General features: G+C 45.0%; 1 protein-coding gene across 3 annotated transcripts in view; it reads right to left on the reverse strand.

Annotated features, from left to right (window-relative positions):
* Positions 1-1,737: 1,737 nt before the first annotated feature.
* Positions 1,738-25,071, reverse strand: part of LOC144755373 (copine-5) — a 1,407,230-nt gene continuing 1,383,896 nt past the window's right edge. For all 3 annotated transcript variants that reach the window (XM_078644209.1, XM_078644208.1, XM_078644207.1), the window contains one exon: positions 1,738-7,634. In XM_078644209.1, coding sequence (XP_078500335.1) covers positions 7,446-7,634 — 189 coding nt within the window. In that variant the 3' untranslated portion in view covers positions 1,738-7,445. The remainder of the gene's footprint in view (positions 7,635-25,071) is intronic.

Raw genomic sequence — 25,071 nt, forward strand, 5'->3', positions numbered from 1 at the left:
TTAGAGTGGGAGAGTTTGGGTGTGGGATAAAGTATAATTAAGGAAAGAGTTAGAATATGGTTTAGGGAGAAACTGAGGGAAATGGAAGGAAAACATTTTAACTAAATGCACATACGTGCATTAATATCAATAATGTCCATTTCAACAGAAATTATCATTTTGATTGATTTGCAAGCAAACTTTTTCATAAGAACTACATCCTTTCCTCAGCAATATATTTGAACTCCTCACTTAGAATCCACACTACATTGGGACAGAGAGAAAGCTTCTCTTCTTTGAAACTGTGAACTTGAAAGTCATCATAAACTCTAAGATTGCATGGGTCCCCCTGACTGAAGTGATACCGTGGTGCTATAACTGATATCTTTAGGAGTCAGCACAGCAGCCATCTGTATGTGATAAGTGATTTCACTGTAGCTCTAGATGAAGGGTCTCAGTTGTTCTTAAGGAACCTTTGTTCGACAGTGCTATACATTGTTTGGGCTTGGTGGGGCCCTGTACTATATGGGATTACTTTATCTATGCCGTTTTGCTTTATTTTTCTGTATGTGTGACGTAAGCTGGTACAGCTTCTGGTGTGTGTTTTTCTGTATGTGTGTGGTGGAAGCGTGTACTAGAACTTTCTATTTTATAACTTGTCTCTGAATTACTTAATTTTCAAAAGAACTACAAGCACATATAGCATTTCAACCCACTTCTACATTTATAGTAGAAATCACTAGGCAGGCACAGTAAGTAGAAATATAACAAAATTAAACACCAACCCTTATTGTGGATAGGATAGATTAGAGTGGAGGATAGTCTGGAGCTTTTTTGGGCCATGGTCAAAGACTACTCACGATCTATGGTTTTAGACAAAGGAAATGTTCAGAAAATGTGTGTCATTTTCATTTTTCAAGCACTTAGGGCAAGAGACATTGATCAAAACATACTAAAGAATAAACACTACAAACATTTGCACTCCCCCCCCCCCACCACCACACTGCTGAATGATTTTTGGGGGAAATAGGTGGCAAAATGTGTATTTTAAAGTACACTGGGCTATTAACATCTGTCATAGATTGGCTGTGCTTAACGACATATTTGCCTAACGGGTAGAAGAGAATGTGGGAAAATAAAGGGCAGCTAAATGACAAATATAGCATTTAAAGCAATCACAGGAAGCAGCCTAATTCAAAACCTGACAGGAATTAAAGATTCCTCCCATACTTCAGAATAGATGCAGCAAAATATGTACCATGATATGGAACTTTATCGAGTTGCAGTGTAGTAGACAACATCACAATGCGTTCTGGGGATTGTAGTTTTACCCCCAGCAAAGTAAGTCCGCTCAGCATGTGTAGGAATGTTGGTGAAAACGTCAGAACTCGTTAAAGGTGTCACATGACATAGGTAAACCTAGCAACTATGCATGCATTTGTTGTGAAATCTATTTGCCTGACGGGAAGAGCTTTTTTCATAGTGCATTTTTGAGGCTCTAAAAGTATCTGGAATACCATGCTCGCCTAATGAAACTACATTTGTTTGAGTGAAAAAACGATATGCAACATTTCAGAGATTATCTACTTGTTCAGCTAACTCATATTTGTGCTTAATTTACAAGCATGATGAAAAGCTAGCAACTAGGAAAAGGGTATCAGAGTGTCTAGTCTTGGCTTTCTTCAGATTCCCATGTGTCCAGATGTGTTAGACAAATTACATCTCGGAGGCAAAGACAAGTTACACAGACCCGGTAAGAAAAATGAAATCGTTTTATTAGAGTTTAAGGCAATCTATTACAAACCACATTCGACACAAAATATATAATACTATACAAGTGTAAGAGCTCGAGTTTAAAAAAAGAATTATCACCATGCACAAACAATAGAGAACATACTGAGATATCGAAAGAACAAGAGAAAGAATGGGAGAGTGGAAAATGGAGAGGAAATAATATATTGTGAGTCGAAGAGAGGCAAGAGAAGAGAAGAGATGCAGTAAGAGAAAGGAAAAGAATCAGTGTGTGAAAGAGGGAATGAGGCATAAGGTGTGTGTATGTAAGGAGAGAAATTGAGAGTGTGAGATATTGAGACAGATTGTAAGGAGAAGAGAGCTAGAGTGAGTGTAACATGGATAGAAATGCAATAACGTGGGCTCAAAAGAGAAATAGTATTTGAGAACAGAAAAATGCAGAAAGAATTTGAGCGGAGGGGAAAAATATGTGAAAGAATGTAGTGTGTTCGAAAAACCTGAGAGGGTATGAGAAATTGAAGAATACAGACAAACAGAAAATTGCAAGAATGGGAAGAAGGGTCATAGGGAGAGGAAAGGAAAATGAGTTGGAGCACAGAAAATAGAGAGTTTCGGGCAGAGACGATGAAAAAAATATAGCGGTATAGTGCAAATAAAAAAACTCTGCAAGAATTGCAGCATGAGTAGTAGAATAGAGAAATACGTGGAGGAGAGGAAAGACATGAAGAGTGTGGGATAGGAAGAAAAGCAGAGAAGGTATGCCAGGGAGAACGGGGCAGTGTCAGGAGAAAAGGGATTGTTTTGAAGACGAGCGAAAGCATTTGGTGAGAAGAGAGTTATTGTTTGAGGGCGAGAGAAAGAGTGTCAGAAGGGACGAAATTAAAAGAGAAAGAACGAGTGGGGAGAGAAAAGCAAGAAAGCATGAAGAGAGCAGCAAACCTGAAAAGGAGAGAACGATACTAAGAAAAGAAAATACAGATTAATAGCATATCGATAACGAGAGTAAAATTAGAGCCACGTAGGTGAGTAATAGTGAGAAAGAAAAAGAAGGTGAGTTTGAAAGGAGTGTCACATAGATAAATGGAGGGAGGGAGTTGAGAGACAAGCAAGGAAAGAGGATGGAAAGGCACATGCGAATAAGTAGATTTTACATAGAGAGTACGAGATGGAGAAGGATGAAGGAAGACAGAGAAGATACAGAACTAAAGATAGTAAGAAAGTGTCAAAGTGCAAAAAATACACATTTACAGACAAGCATAAAGAGGAAAAACTGGTTTGAGAAAAAGAAAAAAGAAAAGAACCTGGGCATGTTTGGGAACAATAGAGAGTGACAGGCCAAGAGAGACAGAGCTCATGAGAGAGGGTGCGATGGGCTCATATTGATAAAAGAACAATGTAGAGAAAGAGCATAAGAAAATATACCATAAAGAGAGATTTCAAAGAAATGAGAATCACTGAGAAGAAATGAATTGCTATGTCATATAGGAGAAAGAAGAAGTAAAGGATAAAGATGGACAGAGCACAATAAATGAATAAGACAAAAAGCAAGAGAGATAAACAGAAAGGAGGGATAAAGTGGGAGAGTAAAGGAGAATGTGGAACTGTCAAAATGCCATTTAAGTGTAAGAGACAACAATGAGAAACCAGAAAAGGGGATAGCTTTGTTGCGTGACAGAAGGAGAGAAGAGAATTTAGAGAAGACTTAAGTGAGGCAGAGATGGCATACGCAAGAAGATTAACGGAGGAAACAGGTCAAAAGACAAATCAATATTAGGAAAAAGGAGATTAAAATTTGTGGTGGAAATTATTAAATGAGAGGGGGGAAGGAGTAAACGATGGTAAAAAAAGGAATAGAAGTGAAAAGCTTAAAGATAATGGTGGATAGTAGCAGAAGAAAATTTATAGTGATAAATGTGAAAACGAGAAAATAAATATGAAAGTGGGGCGGGGTGAGAAGGGGAAATAAATTGACTGAGATATGTCGAAAAAAGAAATGATAAAAGGGGAAGAAAGAAAGCAGAAGACAAATAGAAGTGATAAAAAAGGCAATAGGAGCGACACAAAAAGCAGGGTAGTAAGAAAGTCAATTGTTCATGCAAGATGTGAAAAAAAGATTAAATAGATTACCCCGACAAGAAAGAGATAGGCAATGAAAGAGGAGAGCAATGGATGTGGAAACCAGAGGAACAAGAAAGGACTAGGTAAGGAGAGGGGAAATGGGAAGATAAGAGAGGGAAGACACAAGAGATGTGAAAAATGACGAGGGAGAGTAGGGAAGGGGAGAAAGGGCTAAGTAATAGAAAGGATAATAACGTATCAAAACAAGAATAATGGGCTTTCTCAAGAAAGAAGTGAGGGAGAGGGAGAAACAAGGAGAGAGAGTAGCAGAGAAATAGTTGAGAGACAAGGAAGATAATGCTCACAGGTGCATGCTGAAATACTGGAAATTTTCTGGTTCACAGAGAATATAAAAAGGAAGAATTTTGTTGGATGAGGCTATATGAGGGGTGGGTATTGAGAGGAACACGCATTAGGATGCCATCAATGACTTGTGCCAGGGGGGCGTTCTTTTGAGGCATTTGAACGGGAAGGGGGCTGTTGCTCCATATTGGTGAACAGTTGCCTGATTCAACCATTCAGATCAAATCCTGAGCCTGGCTTGGAACTTTCCCGAGATGTCCACCTGAATCTCTTTGTGCGTTGTCATGATGATTCCTGCAATGACGAGATCCTCATGGAATCTATTTGTGCTATTCATCAAGGGCACCACCTGGGATTCATAGTGTTATTGATTCAACTATAGCACAGCTTGCTTAGCATTCCTGGAGATTGAACTCTAAAGAAATGTGGGGATAAAGAACTCAGGTTGATAGGAAATGCATGCTTGGCAAAGAAGAGAAAGGGTATGTTTTGCACATTGCCAAAATAGTGGGCCAGGGTTCATATCCCTGACATATGTGGTGATAGAGTGCATGCAACAAGTGACCATGCTTCAATTAGATCCTTTGTTTTAAAAATGGCGATCGAAATTCAACTGCAATCCATACATTATAATTAGAGGTCTGCAAAGGGCTTATTACACAACTCAAGTCTCACACGAATCACATTTTTCTGATTACCCAGAGTTTTCAATTTTTCCACGTCTACACGTGTGTGGATTTTTCCCTGCAAGCAGGCAACATTTACTTTCAATTGCCTATTCAAAGTTTCACTTAAAAACGTTCCCTCTGAACATTACACGTGGATGTATGTTGCCAATCTTTTCATCTCAAAACAATGTAAATAGGGTTGAAAGCCCAACCTGTACCATAAAAACCCACGTGTAGAAAACTTTTGTGAAATATAGGAAGTAACCATAGTATTAGCGTGATTTATATGACGTTTGCAAGAGAAAGACATGGCAACTTCTCAGTTGTCCTCAATATAATCTCAAGCAAAGCAGCTGGAAGGCAGAGAGAGTTGTCATGGGGTCAGAGGGGGTTAGTGAGAGTCAGTTAAACAATGGGACACCTTGGGTATGTGCCTGAGATAACAGGAAACTGTGGTTGAAGTAAAACGGAGGTGATGGGTGTGTATGGGTATGTGAAGGAGCCACTGGACTGAAGAATCTTTGTCGGTGTTGAAAACAACCTCAACTTGATTATAGCTCCTTAACAATTCATACCCGTAAAGAGGTATTATTGCTTGCTACAGATTTTAACATATTTTCAGAACGTTTCACCAAATGACATTAACTTATTGTCAACATTATGCATTACATTTAGGAATTAATTTTTACACATCTCAGAATCTTTTTTTAAAAATGTCAATGTCTGTTCCGTATGGAAGACTAGCCACCAACGTTCACCAGAACTACCTGAGCGACAAGTTCACACATTCCTACTGAGGGACTCTTATGATTGTGGGTGTTTCTACAGTTGAGAGGCAGATTCAGTTCTAAGTGTGCCCTACAGGTAAGGGACTGATTATTTGTGTTGTGTATATGCATACAGGTGGAGCCTACTCATGGTATTCTGATGGCTTGTGAGGGTAAGCAGTTTGTGTTGCGAGTGTCCCGAAGACAAGGGACTTGCCGAAGTTACTGACTCTCTGATTTTTTCTGAGTTTGTTGGTGCTGTGTGTGTCACTGTGGGTGGGTGGATTTTGTGGTTGTGAATGACCATAGAAGAGGGGGAGACACTGTTTGTTGGTGCTGTGTGTGTGTCACTGTGGTTGGGTGGATTTTGGGGGTTTGAATGACCATGGAAGAGTGGGAGACACTGTTTCAGAGGCATAACAAGAGTCTCTGATACAAGATAACAGAAAATAGTAAACATTGATTTTAATGGGCTTCTCACACCACTTTGCCCGGTGCTCTCCACTTGCTGCACTGATAATTACTATGGCCCACGATGGTTTGTTAGTATTAAGAACATCCCTGTAGGCACTCTATGTTGGTGCTGTGTGTTTCACTGAGACTGAAGCACAGTTTATTACCATCAAAGCGGGTGACTGGATGCTAGCCTGAAGGAACTGCTGCAAGGGATGGGTGGGTAGGGCACATGTTATCTTCCAAGTGAAACAGAACCTATCTGCTCAAGGAAACCTTGAACTTTATTTAGTCAGGGTCCATCTGGTAAAGATTTAGTGGAAGGTGCAATTGTGCTGCCATGTACAGTCAACTGATGAAAACTAAAGAAGAGATAAATAAGAATACATTAAAAATTCAAAGGGTATCTGTTGTAATCTACTGCCTGGCATAATTCATCTTCCCCATTGATGTTCTCTGCCTTACTGCTCAACCAGCGTGTGAGGTCATTAGAATGCTAAAGTGTTTGTGCTTCGATTAGGGTCAGTTGGAGTGTATTGGCTGAGCAACATGGAGGCTGTTCTTGGTGCGGTATTACATCCTCCTGTAACTGAAAATATAACTTGAAGAATAAACTTTCATCCTTTTTCTTCATGATCTGACTATGCAGCATACGTTGTTTTACCAATATCTTGAACTGTGGCTACAGAGTAAGATGCCCTAATGAGAAACCAATGTGACCAGAGAGAGCCGTGGGACATAGGTGTATGGGTCTTAGAGCAACAGCATCAAATGGGAAAGACATTCATTGAGCAAAAGGACATCATTATCCAAGAGTCCACTACATCAGTACGTTAGTTTTGAGGTGAGGGAGGGAGGAAAAACTTCATAAGGCAGGCAAAAATTTCATTCACATACTGGAAAAAAGAAAGGACTCTTGGAAACGGTCAAAGGTTAAGCAACCACTTGGGAAGGAAGAGAATTGAGGCAAAAAACGTCATCACCAAGTTACTAGGTGCAAGACAGGAAGAAACACAACAGTAAAGACTGAATCATGTAATGACTGTCATCTTTACAGGAAGTGATATCACTGAGAAGGGGGCATTGTCCTGACCCTCTTTCACTCGCTCCCACTCTGTTGGAAACGAGGCAAGTTCTGCTTCCCACAAGTTCTTTCTGAGAGACTGTCAGGCAGGGTTTGTAAACACCCCAGCTATCGTTTCAAATGCAATGCTTTCCCACTGGTTTGGTCAGCTGGATTCACACTACCTCTCACTGCCTGGCCTTGGGGGACACAGCAACATACAAGATACTTTCCACGGACAATCCTGATGTCTGGGGATGCATCTGAGGATGAATAGCTGAAACGACGAGAAGTCCCGTGGCCAACTAGGTAGATGTGTTTTTCTGGAAGCTCCTGCCACCGTTAAATTTGTGTCTGGAGGGTATGGCCCGGAGGGGTGTAGGGCGGTGGGGCAGGGTTAGGTTTGATGCCGCGGGCTTTCATGTAGGATATAAACTGGTCCGGAATCTCAGCCAGGACATCTTTGGCCAGCCGGGCCATGCTGAGGACGTGGTTCCCAGTGCGGTCGATGTAATCACGGAATGGGACAAACTGCAAGAAAATATAACAAAAGTGTTAGGAAGCGAGGCACAACAAAGAAGCTACGATACATCTGTTGGTGTTAGGTTTAGGAAGTGGCGCACAACAAAGAAGCAACCATACGTCTGCTAGCATTAGGTTCAGGAAGCGAGTTACAAAAAAGAAGCAACCAGTGCTTTAAATGGGCCGGTACTCACAGGTACTCAGTACCGGCACTACTCATTTTTACCGAGCTGAGTACCAGCACTTCTCCACTGCCAAGGAGAGTACCGGTACTCAAGAAATGTAAGCCCATTGCTGCTAGTGCCGTTGAGCTTGAGGGAGTCAGAGTGGAGCAGATCTGTAGGGCACTCTGACATCCAAAGCGCCTCTCTAGCCCTAAACTGAGCCATCTCCGAACCATTCAGCAGCGGCTAATTTGCATTATGTGCGGGATGTTATGTACGGGATGTTCGGATGTTGAGAATTTCACCGTCCTGCTGTGTCTGACAGAGTAGGCCCCATCCAGGCCCTGCTCTGTCAGTCACATGTGAACTGTCGCTGGCACTGCGAAGTAACTAAGGAATAATCCGAAGTGAGCCTTGTGTGTATTTGTCTGCTTACGTGTTCGTGTTTGCCTGATATTGTAAGAGGAATGAGACCGGAGAGGAAGAGTATTGGGACACTCAGGGAATATTTAAAAAGAAATGTGTGGAATGCTCGCTTCTGTGTGTATGTGTGTGCACTCTACAAGATATAAGGATTGCACTTAAGGCTAGTAAGTAGGAAGAGTATGGCATTAGGAAGCTGCAAATATTGCAAAAACAAGGAAGCATTAACATTTCGTGTTTGCCCTTCATTTCATGTAATGAGTTAACTCCTTTATATATATTGATACATTTCCCAAATGTTTTGGTAGATCCTGCAAGTGGTGTAGAACTCATTATTAATGATGCTATGCCAGCATCTCGTTGGTCCTGGGACGCACTGATTTTTAGCCTGAAAGTGCTAATCGTACTGTAGCTGGCTTGGCTGCACTTATAGTTTACAAACCCCTTCCATAATGATTTAGGACAGGGCTTTAAGTGGGCCAGGTCTCACCAGTGCTGAGCACCGGCAGTTTTTTAATGGAGGGCTCGAAACGGGTCTCTATCGGGCTCTGTTTTGTGCCCTGGCACAGGCGGACCATTTTTTTCCGTATTGCAGTGACAGCAGGCCCATTGATGTGTGCACGCTCACACTGCTCACTTCTCACTAGTGGAGAAGTGACGGCATGATGTCATGCCAGGTGAGCGTTGTATGGGAAAGAAAATCCTTTAAAGAGAGTTTTTTCTCTGTGGATTTCCCTTCTTTTTTTTTTGAGTTTAACATAGCTTTATTAACCCCTTCCACGCTCATGACGAGCTGGGCTCGTCATGAGGTAGCCTCCTCGCACGCTCATGACGAGCCCAGCTCGTCATGTAACATGCGCTTTACAAAATTTCAGCGTGCGAGCGGAATTCCGCCCGCACGCATGCGGTTAAAATATAAGAACAAGGGTACAACTACAGCATGGATTAAAAGTAACCATAGAAACGTAGTACAGATATATAAAGGTTGTAGTGTCAACAAGGCTTTAAGTGGAAGCTTTTTCAGTATTATATACAAGCCATAGTTGCTGCGTATTTATCTTATGCAACTAACAACCACTGACAAAGCCAAATGTCCTGACTTGCTGCTTGTATGATGTTACTTGTTGTATCATATTACTGGGTGCAATGACAGAAACAGCAAAATACAAGTCAGGCGGCACACTATGCGAAGCACACGCATTTTAAGCCATGCCTTTAAATATATTGGTCACGCCCCTTTGAGAGACCCCCCAGCTTTTTCATCCCACTTAAAGACCCGATTTAGGGATTGTTCCAAACAAGTCTTCACATCACACCAAAATGAATAGCCAATAGAAGTGTCTTTGTATCATCATGTCTCGCTCCGCCTCTAACCCCGCCCACTAGCCACACCTCCAGCTCAATTTAATGAGTACCTGCACTTGTATTTTCCCATTTAAAGCATTGGAAGCAACCATACATCTTCTAGCGCCAACAAACCTTAAGGCAGAGTTCTTCAATCTGTGGGGCGCGCCCCCCTGGGGGGCGCTACACCGTCTCAGGGCGGGCGCGCATTCTTCCCTAAAATCTCACCTTTGTCCTCTGATTCTTCAAAGGAAAGAACGGCAGAGTGGAGCTGCAGGGGCCCTAAGAAGGGGTGAAAACCATTAAAGCCTCATTAAAAAGAAAAAGGTATTTTAAAGACCTGTGAAATACTCGGGTGCGGTTGTGCACCGGGAAGTGTCTCAGCCAGGCTGCCACACACGGGGTAGGGTGGGGTGGGGGCAATCCTGGATAATTCTTACAGCTGAAATGCTTTAGCTGCAGTGGGAGGCAAGGAGCCCCCTTTGCTAAAACTGAAAGCACGATTTCAGAGCAGAGGAGACTCCTTGCCTCACACTGCAGATGAAATGAATGTGTTACTTGCTTTCAGTTTTAGCAGAGAAGGCTTCCTGCCTCCCACTGTAGCTGAAGCAGTGGCGTCACTAGGGGGGTGCGGACCGCACCGGGTGACACCATGACATGGGGTGACACCGTGGTCTGTGTCGACAATAATCTTGGCCAGCGGCTGGGTAAGGTTCGAGAGACTAATATTATCTTGCATTTTGGTGTCACGGAGTCCATGACACCAAAATGCAAAATAATATTAGTCTCTCGAACCTTACCCAGCCGCCGGCCAAGATTATTGTCCAATTAGGCTACGACGTTGTTAACGTTCGAAACGTCACTCACGTGACGTTGCTCCCGGGCCCGCCGTTTTCAGCACTGCTCATGGGGTTTTGCAGAGGAAGACAAGCGTGCACCTGGCACTGCACAGCCTTCCTCTAGAGTGCCTGCATGAGACAGCCCCCCCCTCCCTCGAGTGCCTGCACGAGACAGCCCCCCTTGTATGCCAGCATGGGACAGCCTCCCCCTTGCGTGCCTGCACGAGACCGCTGGGGTGCTGGTGGTGTTTCAACCATGCACCAAGGCCTGACCCTCCTGCTGTCTCTGCCCCAGCCCCCCTCCCTGGTGAAGGAGATCGTGTTGTGAAGGCACTGGCCCTACACCCTGGAGTACCCGTGGAAAGGGCTGAGCGGCTAGAAGCACTATGCTGGAGGGGCGGCCTGATCGGACCGCTGCCCTCAAACACAAAGTGAAAGCGAGTGGCAGAGTGGAGGAAGAGGCGATGGGCTCCCGGGAATAATTCCTTCCAGAGCTGACTGCTGCTGCGCGACTTTCCGTCACATCTGGAGTCCAGGAGAGAATGCCCCAGGCCCCCAGCCTGTAAGTTACTTTTTCTTCCGTGTTTTCGCCTCATCTTTGCCCATCCTCCCCTTCTTGCTGGGTAGGAGTGGGTTAATGCTGGGCGTTTGTTATGCCCACATAGAGCCTGAGGCTTCCCTTGTTTTCTTTATTATAGAAGAGGGTTGTCTCTCTCTCTCGCCTCTTGCTCCCACAGACAGGCTCATTAACTGTACTGAAATTATCCACAATAGTATCAGTATTGCATACCGAATATCATTGTGTTCCATAAGCACCTCAGCCTAATGCTGCAACCCTCGTGGTAAAGTGGCGCAGTGGGCTAATGCAATTGTGGCACCAATGTCCACAGTGTCTAAGTGGCATATTTAAAATCCAGCGGGACTGACTTGGCGTTTCACCCTTGTGATGTTGAACCATGCACCCTGTTATTGACATTCAGAGTTCGAAACAAACGTTACGTGTACAAAAATGCGTGTGTAACTTGTATGGTTTGGGACATCTGAGGCGCATGGCAGCGGTGCGAGAGTGTTGAAGGATAGAACGTGGGACGGGAGGGGGGCGAAGGGCGAAGGGTACAGCCAAGTGGGGGGGGGGGGGGGGGGGGGGGAGAGAGAGACAGACTCACAGGGAGAGATGGCAAGACAAGAGACCTAGAAATATCAGCTCACAGTAGGAGACGGCGAAGAGTTAAATTGAATTATACATTTGCAATGAGAAGTCACTTCTTGGCGCAGAGCCTTCATCCGCGCGCACAGGCAAGGGGGGTGGGGGGACAAAAATGCATTTAAAAAGAGTTGATGCCAACAGTAGTCAAGAGAGCTGAGGGGAAGGGGAAAAGATTGATGAGGGAGAGAAGGAAGGGAAAAAGGAAAGAAAAGGAAAGTAAGACCCAGCGATGAGGAAGACCGGAAGAGAAGGGTTCGAAAGGACCTAAATTGAACATAGGAGAGGGTAGATGGCAAAGCAAGTAAAAGATACCTGGAGTGACAAGGGAAAATAAATGAAATGGAGAAGTACGGAGAGCAAAGGGAGAAAGATTTAGTGGAGTAGAAACAAAGAGAGTAGAGGGAAGCAATTGGTAATAAAAGTAGGAGACGGGAGAGGAAGGGAAGAGTGTTTGGTGCTAGAGCTTTGGTAAGATAGCCCCTGCGAGTGGGCGCTAGAGGGGCTCCCTGGACCCATCGAAGGACCTTGGAGCAACCAGCGCCTCCTTCTAATGCACCCCCTCAGACGCAGGGAGATGCGCCAGGGCCTTGGAAAGATGGAACCAGGGGCTGGCCTGGTGACCCCAGGGGAATGGCGAGGCTTCCCAGCAGACGGGTTCCCCCGGCAGCACGCCAGAGACTGGGCAGAAGAGGTTGCATGTCACGCCTGACATGGCTGGCACTGCCCCAGCTGCCTGTCGTGAAATCTCCTCTTTCCCCATAGGAACGCCGACTGAATTATGCGGCAAGAAAAAGGACATTTGGCCTAATAGTGGCCTAGAGCGACACACACTGTACGGCCACGTAGGCGTCTCACCTCAAAATTACCAGTTTAGCACATGAACAGAGCAATTTGCAACTAAAAGGAGACCAGAGCGCCTTTGTATGCAGCCCCCACTGTGCAGTAGCATGTGTGTTACTCTCCTGTAGTGAAGTTTGATCCATGTGAACTAGAAGCACATTTCTTGGTGAAATATGCATTTAATGCATCCGGCAGTGAATTATATGGCAAGTGCGGTAAACCCACATTTACACAGAAATCAGATAATTCCAGTGGCCCTGCCATGAGTCTCTGTAACTGCAAGTTCACTCTCCCCAGGTTACTTAGGGTGTGTACGATCTGACGCAAACCTGAGAATTCCCCAAAATCTGAGCTTTTGTTTTGCATTCTTGTTTTTGCAGTCTTCTTCATTCTGTTATAAACATGTGATTACAAGTACCAGAATGCACCTGGACTGAATGACCATCACACATTGAACTGGTAAACTTGAGCATTCGGCTCTGATGAGGGAGATGTGGAGGGCCGTGTAAGGGTATCTGGGGGGCATCATGGATTCATGGGGTAAGTCGTGAGGGGGTGACACCATGAGTTACCCGCACTGGGTGACACCAACCCTAGTGACGCCACTGAGCTGAAGCATTTCAGCTCTTGGAATTTAAACCCTGTCCAGGGAGGGACAGCTCTTCCAGGAAAGGACAATGTTGCTTCTTAAATTACACTGGCAGGAGTGCAATGATCACAGGGCTAAAAGGGTTTTAAGTTGCCAAAACACAAATCCCAGTCAGGTGTTTAAACAGTCTGCAAATTGCTTCTCTTGACACTAAATATGAGTTATAAAGAAGTATGTATTCATTCATGATGTGACTTTTCTGTCTTTATTCCCTTTTGTTATCAGTCATATCATTCAGGCAGCCCTAAAACACAATTTAAAGTGCTTTCTATTTATAGTTGCTGTTCAGAGTATGCACAAATAAGTGCTGAAAATAGAGATTTAGGTGACTGCTTATTTTTTGTACCACCTTGGACATAAAAATAATGAGCTGGCAACCCTAATCATAAAACTGGAAGTTTGTTGCAAGATCAGCCCAGTATTTATTTCCTCCACCCTCGAACCCTGGTTAATGCCATAATTGCAATAGCAATAGTTTAACATATCTGAAACCCTGCGTTGCCGTCAATAGCATGCTGAGTTACTGCAAGTGTCTGGGAATGCACCCTGCATTTAGACAACTTGCTCCAAATTCTCGCCCTTCACATTCATGCTCACCCTGCACTCACAGCGATCACAATTCCCTCATACTGACCCCCATGCACTCACACCCTGCACTCAGTGATCCCTCTGCTCTCACAATGCACTTGTGCGGTTTTCCCTGTACCTCAACCTGCAGCCACACAAGCACACTACCCACCCTGCACTCATGTGACACTTCACTCACCTGTCCCCCTCACTGCTCAATCTGCAATCTCACTTAAACAAGCCCATCACTAACCATGCATTCATTAGTCCCACTCTGCACTAACAGGCACACCCAAATTCATATGGTCAGTTGGTCACCTCACTCACCCTGCATTCACTCCACTTACCATACTCTCACACTGTCGCATACCTCACTGTGCACTCACATGAGCACTCCTGCCACCCTCACAGCACAGAGGGTTAATGTGCCTGCTACAAAGAAGGTGTACCATGCAGATCAAAGAACTGAGCGGCATATGTTCATGGAAGTTGCGGAGTGAGGCGTTAGCAGTCATGGGTTAAGGCCTCTCTCCACCACTTCAGAAACGGCAGGCTGCACCATATTTACAACAATATGGTGCAGCCTTGCGTTTCCCCTGCGCTGGCGCTACACTTAGCAGTGTAGCGCCAACGCAGACACCATTGCACCATAGTGCAAGAGTGTCTGGGTGCAGGGAAAAGATTGTTTATGTACAGGAGGGGGACCTTCCTGTACATAAGGAGGGGGACCTTCCTGTACATAAACAATCTTTCAATGCCATTTGTCTCACTTCCATGTGTGCTGCTTAATGCAGCACAGACTGAAATCACAAAATTGATTTTTTTTTTAAAGATTACAAGTACAAGGCATTTTGCTTTTTCCATGTGTGCTGCACAAGGCAGCACACATGGATGAAGCAAAAATGAGGAGAAATAATGCATTTCTCCTAGTTTCCCCAGCTTAAGACCAGGTTTTCCCTGTTCTTAATTTTAACGCTGCCTCACTTTTACGCTGCCCTTGTAAATAGGGCGCAACATCAAAATCAGTGCCTGTTGCAGTGAAACGCCCACCGCAACACCCACTGCCCACCCTTTCACGCTAAGCATAGCATGAAAGTGGGCCTTATTACAAGGCAGTGTTAAGCCAAGTTAAGTAGCTTAACTCTGCCTTGTAAATACGCCAATGCCCCTATTGCCACCACAACGTTGTAAAAAGTGACGGTGTGGTGTCTATAGGGGCTTGTACATATGCCCTTGAGTATGATGAAACTGAGTAGCACTATATTAAAAATTATATGTTTGCCAGAAAGGTGCTATAGAGAGATGAGGTGCATTGTTGGTGAGTGGTAGTGAGGGAAGTCATGGAGAAGGAGGAAACACTCATTGTTTTGAACATTATTTGCCGGATATGGCCCGGGATATAAGGGTGGCGGTCGATTATGTAGTGTACCAGATTCCAGAAATTTCTGTCAGGTGGGGGGGGGGGGGGGCGACATTTAAAAAAATTCAGCTGGGGGAGGCTCAACCTTCAAAAGTTTGAAGATCTTTGCCTTAAGGGGATGTAGACCCTCACACAATGATTTTGGCTGACCAAATGTGGCAATATACATTTTTTCAAGGTTAGATGGTGGTGTCACAGAGGACATAACTGTGTTCAACCCTGCTTCCCGTGATAGCATCAGGGCCTTTATTTCATTTCACTCTGCCTTCCACGGCAATATAGTTAGCGACAAAGCAAGAATACTGCATCGACTTCAGCAGCGGGGGCCTCAAAGCTGTACATTCTACCTCCCATATCGGCGCCATGTTATGTTCGATGCCACGGAGACCCTCATTGCATCTAGTTACGCCTGCAGTGGAAGTGCTGCGTGAGGTCAGGGAAACCGTGGGGCATCCTACTCCATGTGGCCTCGTGCGCTACGGCAGATGCCATGCGTGTGGGTAATTGAATGCAGAATGCCCTCTGGCCCAAGGGCCTTCTCCCTCCCGCTGGAAGATTAAACACTCGTTCGCTCCTCGCTCCGGCGCTTTCACGCAGCAGCATCGTCTTGCGGCAGGAGACGGGTCCCCAAGGGGAGCTCCCGGGACGTCGCACATAATGGAGCGCGTCGAGCCATCCAGCTGCGGCCTGAGAGCACACACGGCCTTATTATTTTATTATAAACTCCTCAGATGGGACCCCCTCCGTCGTATGCTGATGCTGACGTGCAGACGCTCAAGGGCTTCCGTCTCGGGCTCTCTGCAAGCAACCTTCGCATACTCCAGACCCACTCAAGCTGGCCTGGGACGGGATATCCACTAATTTCCGCAAGATTTTCAAAAACCTCTGTCTCGCTCACAAATCCATCCTGGAGAAGAGAACCCTGGTGTTTCTTCAGGGGCACATGTTGTCACTGTTTGCAACGAACAAACCAGACCATGCCATGTAACTGATCCAATGAACGGAGGCCAAGGCCCTGCAGCCAGTACTTAAATTGTCCCGGTGGTTGCAGGAGGAGCTACGGCACTTATGTTTCATCAACAGACTTTGACCGGGACAGAACATGAAGGAGAAACTGGGGAGGAAAGTGGAAGTGAAAGACGAAGAAAGAGTGGCAAAAGGGGAAACCAAAGACGAAAAAGCAACGTGCAAGAGTGAGTTAAAAAGGCAGGAAGTGTAAAGTGGTTGAAGAAAGATTCATGATGTACAGTGCTTGAAGTAGAAAAATATGAATGCAGGTACTCTGTACCAGATCACCTGCTTGTTTCGGCGAAGTGCAGATGCTCGCCAATTAAAAGTAGTATGTCACTTTTAAGAGAATAGGCAAATACTCTCCCTCTCAAAATGAATAAGTGCCGGTACTCAGTACCAGGCAGTACGGGCCCATTTAAAGCACTGATGAGGTAGAAACAAGACTAGGCAGCCTAGGTATGTGGTACGCCCGACATTCAGCCCTGGTGCTGACAGGCTTCTGAGAAAAACTTTAGGCCCGACACTTTGTCTATTACAAATTAAGCACTGGCAGTCCAGAGTGCTGCTGAAATATAGAAAACGATCCTTGCCAGCCTACCCCTCCACTGCATAACTGCCCAACATGACATTAACTTTATGCTTTACGTTAGGTCTTTAACTCGAAAATATTTGAGAGAAAATAACTGCTTGAAACGAAAAGTGAAATAAATACACTGATTTCCAACTGGATTAATTGGAACCTCTAAATTCAAACTATTAAAAGAAACTGCAGTGGCGGCTGGGGAATTTTGGAAGTGGCGAGGCGTAAATCACTGCCCACATTAATAACACAAATGAGTTCAGAAAGCAATGCAGTGCAGTGAGGGTTTGGTCCGTATAAAGTGGCTTCCTCAACTCTGTGACATTTTTCAATGGGAAACTCATGGACATGCAGGGCATTGTATCGCACTGATTGACCAAATAGCTGTAGGTTGGACAAGCAATTTGAAAATGACGTCCTTAGACTATTCCAGTACAACATATTTTATTTCCAGAAATGCTTGTGGTGTCTTCCCACACCCACCAAAAAAATGAAAACAATGAATGAAAACTGCACAGTTTTCCTAATACAAAAGATACAACGCTATTTTAATTGCTCATTTTCTGACAGCAGTGATGCAAGCTTTACTCAACACACAGGTAGACCACGTGCAGCAATAAATCCAGTAACTTTCACATACTGAATGTGTTGGCAAATGAAATGAAGTAACAGTTCAGACTTCGCTTATACACAGAACAAAGTTCACACAAACAGCAGCAGTGCAAGCTTTCCTTACATGTTATAGCAAGTTCTGCTTACTAATACAGAATGTTTCACATAGGCAAAAGCAGAGTAATCTTAACTAGTCTTGCAAAGAGAGAGGTAGTGTTTAAGCAGCAGTAGAAAGGTTCCTTAATAATCACAGAAGATATGCAGTACTGGAAGCATAGGTGTACACTTTCATCATAACAAGCTGCAATCTAGCCAGCTCCTCAAACATACACACAGCAGGGCTGACACAGAACTGGTGCAAGCTTCTGTCTCACACAAATAACAGATGCTGCTGGAGAACCAGTACAGGAAGTTGCCTTAACCCACAATGAGCAATGGCAACATAGGCACAGCAGAATAGCTGAAACAGTTTATAGCACAAATAAATGATGACAATATGTGCAAAGTTTAAAAATACAGCAAACTATATTTCTGTAAAATGTAATCATAGCTGGAAAGTTGCCCCACTTGCCCTCATGCTTGACTTCTTCAGATAAGCTCTATTTTTTAGTTAACAGTCACTTGCCTACTAGCTGTAAATCTTGAGTCATTACCTACAACATTATAGAAACAAAAGTATAGGTCCCAGAACGTAACTTGTTTAACTAGCTAAAAGGCAGGACGGCCGAAAGGGTCACTGATGACAGAGCACTATCTAATTTTCAGACTTAAAATAATGACAGCAGCAATATGTAAGACAGATGAGTCACTTTTATCTTTTGCTTGCTTGCCACTTCTCTGGGGAAGTAAATGTAGGAAGGTGGATACCTGACTATGGTTACCCCAGATTTTTTAGCGTTGTGTTTAGCTGGTTTATGACTTAGTTGGCCTGGGATCCTGCTAATCAGGGCCCCAGGCTTTATGCTCTCTCTATAAAATGGACTCCATGTACCTTAGGTACATAACTAATTGGATATTGGATCACCTTATGAGCTCCTGTATAGTGTACTATAGGTACCCAGGGCATAGGTGCATCCAAGGCCTACCAGGGGCTGCAGCATATCTTTTGCCACCCCTGGCTGGCCATCCAAACTGACACAACTGGCTGATCACTCGGCTGGGGCAAGGTCGGTAATCACCCCTTGCTTAGATATAGTATTCCTATGTCTAACCTTAAAACTGGACAAATATGCACCTACAAGTCACTCCTAAGGCATGCCTTAACAATCCTGAAGGCAGAGTGCTTGGTTTTATGTGAGATGGTGCTCTAGCATGAGCTGAGCCTGTCTGAAGCTTTCGGAACCATGTCCTTATAGCTGTTCCAGGATATTGCCATACCATATACTCTTAAGTGCATTATAATCCTCGCGGTTCTTGCTAACTTTGGTTTGGCTTTATCAAAACATGTCGTGTAAGGTGTCATACGCTTTGGAATACTACCCCCTCACCAGTTCTTGTGACGGGGTAGCATTCCACCCTTCTAGAGGGAAAAGTCATGTTACTTCCATTAATCCCGGTTAAAGTTAACCAGAGCCTCAGCATCGCAAAATGGATGCTGCTGCCACAGACACAAGTCTGACCTCCTGCTGCTGGGAACCCTTCCAGCGAGGGAGGCTTGGACAATAGGTTTCCTGTCACAGGGAGGTGCTAGCACCACCCCAGACAGGAGATAGTGGATTGGGGCAGGGAGGCCTGAATGAAATGAGACACTGTCTGGGGCACACAAGGTGTCTCATGCATAGTCCAGTTCAAACCGGTGCTGGGGCAATCCAGCCCCAGCTCTGGCGCGAAACTGGACAAAGGGAAAGGGGTGTAACAACCCCCTTCCTGGGTCCCACCCATAGGAGGGACCTAGCAGGTAATCCAGCCCCTTGATTTGGAATAAAGGTAGGAGCTGTGTCCTTAGACTTTAGATCATCCTGACTGAAACTCTGATACGAAACTTTGGACCCTTCGACATCCTACTCGACATAGAAGACTGAAGAATCTCCCTTGTGGTCAAGGAGTGACCACCCTGTGCAAGCAGGCACCATCAAGCGCTCAACGGTTTGCTTTGTCATTGCTCCTGCCGGAGCTTGAACACAGAGCCTGACAATACCCAGACTTCCAAACTTCCTTCGACCCGATCCACAGCCACAGCAAAGCTGAGACCCGTGGAGGTGACGCAAGATGTGGGACCGGCCATCTTGGATAGCCAGCGAATTGCTTTCCGTGCAACTTCTGAGGCACCCTCGAAGTTGTGCATTGGGATTGAGAAGCCCCAGCCCCGAGCACCAACTGCACTGAAGATCACCTCTCCACACTCACCGGGTGCTGCGTGGTGCCCTTTTGCATTTTCCTGCTCGACGCGTCTGTCCGGTCACTTGCCCATTGGCTAGTGGCCTCTGTTACAACTAAATCTACAATCTACACCACTGTTCTGGTTGCTCCAGACTGGCCCTTGCTTCCCTGTAAAGGAGAAGCCCCTCAGTCCTTGCTGACCTGAGTAAGAAGCCATCTTCGATTCATGCGTGGGTTGCATTTGCCAAGGCCTGTTGACTCCGAATCGAGATCTGACACCGCCAACAGCGAGAGCCTTCGTTGGACAGTTTGTATCCAGCTCCTGGTTGCCATAGACACCTCCTGGTCCACGTGGCTGCAGAGACAAGCTTCATGACATCACCTGATTGCTTCCCGACATCGCCTGGTTCCTTCCTGGTCACTGGCTAGTGACCCAGACTCTGTCCCCTCTGCTTTCAGGTACTCTTCATCTTCGATCCACCCTTGGATCCAACCGGACTCTTCTCTCCTGGTCGCCTGCAGCATCTTTTCTCCAAGGCTCCATAGAACTCCACGACGAAACCCGACACATTTTGACACCTATGCACCCGCTTCCTGTGGGTGAGGTAACGCGAGTACTGCGGTGCTCCTGTAGAGATTTACACTCCTAGGGCCTCATTTATGAAAAGTGATGCATCGCTGCGTGAAAACAGCGATGCGTCACTTTTCACTGCGCACTCCTTGCGACACCAATGATGCGTCATATTTAATGTATGACGCATCATGTCGCAAGGAGTTACAGATACGTCAGTATTTCTGACGTATCTGTAAGCGCAAAAGTGACGCATTGCTGGAGTGTGTCACAAAAGTGACGCAACTCCAGCAATGCTCCCTTTCACATGGGGCAAGCCCCATGTGAAAGGGCATGCGTCAGTCTTACGCCTACTGTGAGGCAAGCGCAAGATTTTGACGCAACGGCGTCCTAAAAGTGACGCAGTGAAATCTCATAGATTTCACAGCATCACTTCTACGACCCTTCCTTGCGTCAATACGCCCCCCTTGCATACATTATACCTGGCACAGGTATAATGTGGCGCAGGGGTTTACAAAGTGACGCATCTACCTAGATGCGTCACTTTGTAAATAAGGTGCAACAAGGCACATTATTTACGCTGCTGGTGCGTCACAAAAAGTGACTCACCGGCGGCGTAAAAGTGACGCACGGCCTCATAAATGAGGCCCCTAGTGTCCTAGTTTTAAGTGGTTTAGTTCTAGTCCAGTCGGAAGACTCCTAACTCTTTAACTTTCTAACTTTATGCACCCATTGACTTCTATAGGTGCACGCGTGTGCATTTAGACACTGCACCCGCATCCTGCGGGCCTCCTGCTCCCTAACTACTGTTAGTCCAGTGTAGCCCCAGCGATTCCCAAGGCCCTAGGACTTACCATTGTTCGTTACGTGGTACTTACACCACTATTTTAGTATATGGTTTAACGGGCCACCAGGGCCTATCCATATTGTGCAACTTATTGTATGTTATATTAAGTTCCTTGTTATACGCTTGTGCTTCTGTGCTCATAAAGAGTATAGGGGGTTGTTTAGAAATAAATACATATATATTTTGAATATATAACCAGTGTGGTGTCCTTTAATTTGGTATTAAAAGGTTTGCATATGGTAAAACAGCTGGCTTCACATGCCATCTTGAGTTTAGCCTAAGACTGCTTTTGTCCATGCTACCACTAGGATAGCTGGTCTATAAGGTTGACTTTAAAACCATCACCATAAGGGTTGTTTGGACTGGTGCAAGGTGCTCACTAGAATAGTGAACATCATATACCAGGCCAACTTCTCACATTGGTGTGCAGCGGTTGGGATTTGAGCTTGCTGTTGTTTTACCAATTGTAATCTTTGATATCATTTGAAAGATCACATTAGGTACCATAGGTACATATAACAAAGCTTAAAATACATACGTTCTACTGAACTTAGTTGTTGTAGAGGAAAGGGCTTAGCACACCCTGACTACAACTCCTAGAGAGGTTCTAGTAGGTAAACACTCAGTGTAGGTAGGTGCACACACCACACCTCACTAGACATGTCTGGCACAGGTGAACCCTCTGGTTCTCTACCTGTGGTAAGTGACCATCCCAAGGCACCCTCCAGATATGAGATGCTCAACTTCTGAGAGATGAGGTCATTGTGTACCTCAAGAAGGTTGAAACAGGGTTCCAACCCTACCATCCAACACCTGATAGAAGTCCTAGAGGCAGCTGATCTTGAGAAGGCCTCTAAACCAGGTCCCCTAGATAATACAGGTGAAGGAGTACCCTCTACAGAAGATGACTCCCTGACCCCAGAAGTAGATGAGGAAGAAGTAGAGGAAGATTCAGATGGAGATGATAGCCAGGTCCAAGTCAGGAGGCTTAGCCAGGCTAACCTAAGCTTACTTGGGAATGGAAAAGGGTTGCACCTTCCCAGGCCTAACAGTAGACTTAATCCAGGCAATAGAAGAGAAAGATCTCCTTCCAGGGAGTCTCTCCTTTCTAATGCCTCAAGGGGTTCTCAAAGGGGAATGACTTCCCCACAGAGAAGAGAACATGAGGCTAGAATGAGAGCTGTCCAACTTCAGATAGAAAAGGAGGAAACAGCCCTGGCCCAAGCTAAACTTGCTTTAGCAAGGGAGCAAAAGTTAAGTGGATTAGATTCCACTGGTGGCAGCAATATCCCTAAGGATAAAGACAGGTCCTATGACCATAGAAACCTGAGTAAGATTATGGCCCCCTACAAAGATGGGGATGACATCCACTAGTGGATAACTGCTTTGGAGAGGGCCTGCATGGTACAGCAGGTTCCCCAAAGTCAGTGGGCAGCAATCTTGTGGCTTTCCTCTTCAGAAAAAGGAAGAGACAAGCTCCTCACAGTTAGACACGAGGATGCTAAAAACTACACTGTCCTGAAGAGTGCTCTGATTGATGGGTCTGGCTTAACCATCACAGGTTATAATCAGATATGAGTGGAATTGAAAGGCGGCAAACCCCTAACTGCCCTGATGAAGTTGCTTAAAACACAGCAACGAAACATGTTGGCGATCTAGGCTCACACGAAACTTGGTTCAACGTGAGCCTTTTTAGTTTGGAGCGCTCACAGCCCAGAATAAAAGCAGGAGTGGCCAGTGATTTCTGCAATTTTAATGTATGAGATTCACTCTTTCTTTTTCTCACAGGGGTTTATGGTGAATGTGTACACTTAACAGCGATTGTTATTGGCTATACCCTGGGGCACGGACACTTAGTATTTTGTGTGTCTGGTGTGAAGTAAAAGGATTATTACATGTTGTTTGTCCTTTTCTTCTATGTTTATGTCTTTTCCTTTCCACTCTCATGAGAGTGAGCAACCGATGATGATAAGTGGGTACACTGGTAATTGTTAGCCAGATAACCCCATATGGCGGTTCTACCGTGAGGTGCTCACTCTCTTTTTTTACAATTTTTTGTGGTACGGGTGATGGTTGTTTGGCAATATTAACGTTACCTTGGGTGTACTTGGACAAAGAGTGACACTTGCGCAGGAACAAAAAGAACTTTGACATAACGGGGTAGTGACAAGATTATGCACACACCTATATAGATCCTGCATTCTAACTGAAAAATAAGAGTGTCTGTAGGGACAGGCCCTAATGTGTTTGGTACTGTTTGAGTGGGGGGCGGTCTGTATCCTTGTTCCCCCCAAGACTCCAAGGAGTTGATGTTACGAGTACGGCGGCCCAGCCGTGATAGTCTAGCTGCGATTGCAGCAGGTCTTCAGTGCACAAAGGTTTTTTTAAATTTTAAATCTTAAAAAATTGTTGTGAGCCAGAGTTATTAGGTGGTGGCCTTGGTGACATTGAGCATAATCTAGGAGTGGCCCCCTTTTGTGGCTTTGTCTGTTGGAAGGTATGAATTGTCTAGCGTTTTCGGACGAACAAATAGCGCTAATTTTGTCTGGTCCCTCGCTTCTGCCTGATGCCCCGTTGGTTTCTAATTCTACAGCCCGGGAAGAATGGGATAAACTCTCTAATCTTAGGAAATGTCAGATTAGGGTTGCCCTCCATGGGGCATTAATGACGAATATTTGAGAGCCGGAGCAGCACCACCTAGTCTTTTGGTGAGGTTAGAGCCCAAAATATCTCTGGAGGATAAGCAGTTCCGTCTAGATTGGCGCTTCATTGCGAACAAATGCACAAGAGACTGGCTTATCATAATTATTAACACCGCCAAGAGATTGAGTGAGGATCTATTAAAAGAAATAATCGATCTAGAAGAGAGTTTACAGAACAACACAGCACTCACAGACGCCAAGGACCAGCTAGAAAGGATCCAAAGCGAATTAGCGGATTATAAGACCTATATGGTCAACCAGAAAATCTGGGCCTTAAAAAGTACTTAGATCGCTTTTCACATTCTTGGGCCTTTCCGTATACAGAGGATCAATATTACGATACCTCTGCAGATCAACCCAGACAGTCTAATTTCCAAAGAAGGGGTCAGTATCCTCAAAGGGGCGGAAATAGACAACAGCGGCGCACACCCAACAATTGGGTGTTTGACAACACAAGCAGAGATGAAGAGGACACTGTCACCAATCCAGCCCCGTCAACCACTAATAGAGTAAATTTCACACCCGATACTCGATCAGATGAGGACCTAGGAGCCCTGCTTAGGACTTTTTTAGGTCACAATCAGAGAGGAACACGGGGAGGGGGCACACAACCAGCGAGAGGACGAGGAAGGGGCAGAGCTCAATTCCAGCCCACATGGCAACAGTACTCACCAAGAATAACTCGCAACAGGGGCAGAACCTTCCATTGACAAATCAACAGGGTGTTGACACTATAACTAATGATATTGTGGTAAATTTGTCCAGCTACACATTAACATCAGAAGAAATGAGGGTACTTAACAAGGGATTGGGATTCGTCCCGACACCACGACATGATTCATTTACCTGTAGACTTGAATTACAGGAGATGATGAGAAAGATTAAACAGCATAAGTTCTTTGCAGATAAAGATAAAGTTGATCCCTCCTTGTTTAGCACTAATCTCCATCGACCATCTAATTTTTGTCCCCCGGGGGCCTCTTTGGGTCCCGAGGTGGCTGTTTTTGAACAGAAAGTGCTACATGATGTAACCTTGCTGGAGCAAGCTCCACAACAAAGACAGGGCTGCAATATGAATAAACAGTATTGGCAAGCTATCAAATCCTTACAAGACAATAAGCTGCTGACCATTAAACAAGCAGACAAGGGTGGCGCCGTTGTTGTTTTAAACACCTGTGATTACGAGGTGGAGGTCCTGAGACTGTTGGGTGTACATACCAATTATCATCCCCTTGCCAGGGATCCCACTTCTGAACTGCTTGATGTCATTACCAAAATGGTGGCAGATGCTTTAAAGAAAAAATGGCTGACACCAAAAGAGGCAGATTTTATTGTCAACAAAAAGTCTCGT

This window comes from Lissotriton helveticus, chromosome 5_1, assembly GCF_964261635.1.
Source record: "Lissotriton helveticus chromosome 5_1, aLisHel1.1, whole genome shotgun sequence".
NCBI lineage: Eukaryota > Metazoa > Chordata > Amphibia > Caudata > Salamandridae > Lissotriton > Lissotriton helveticus.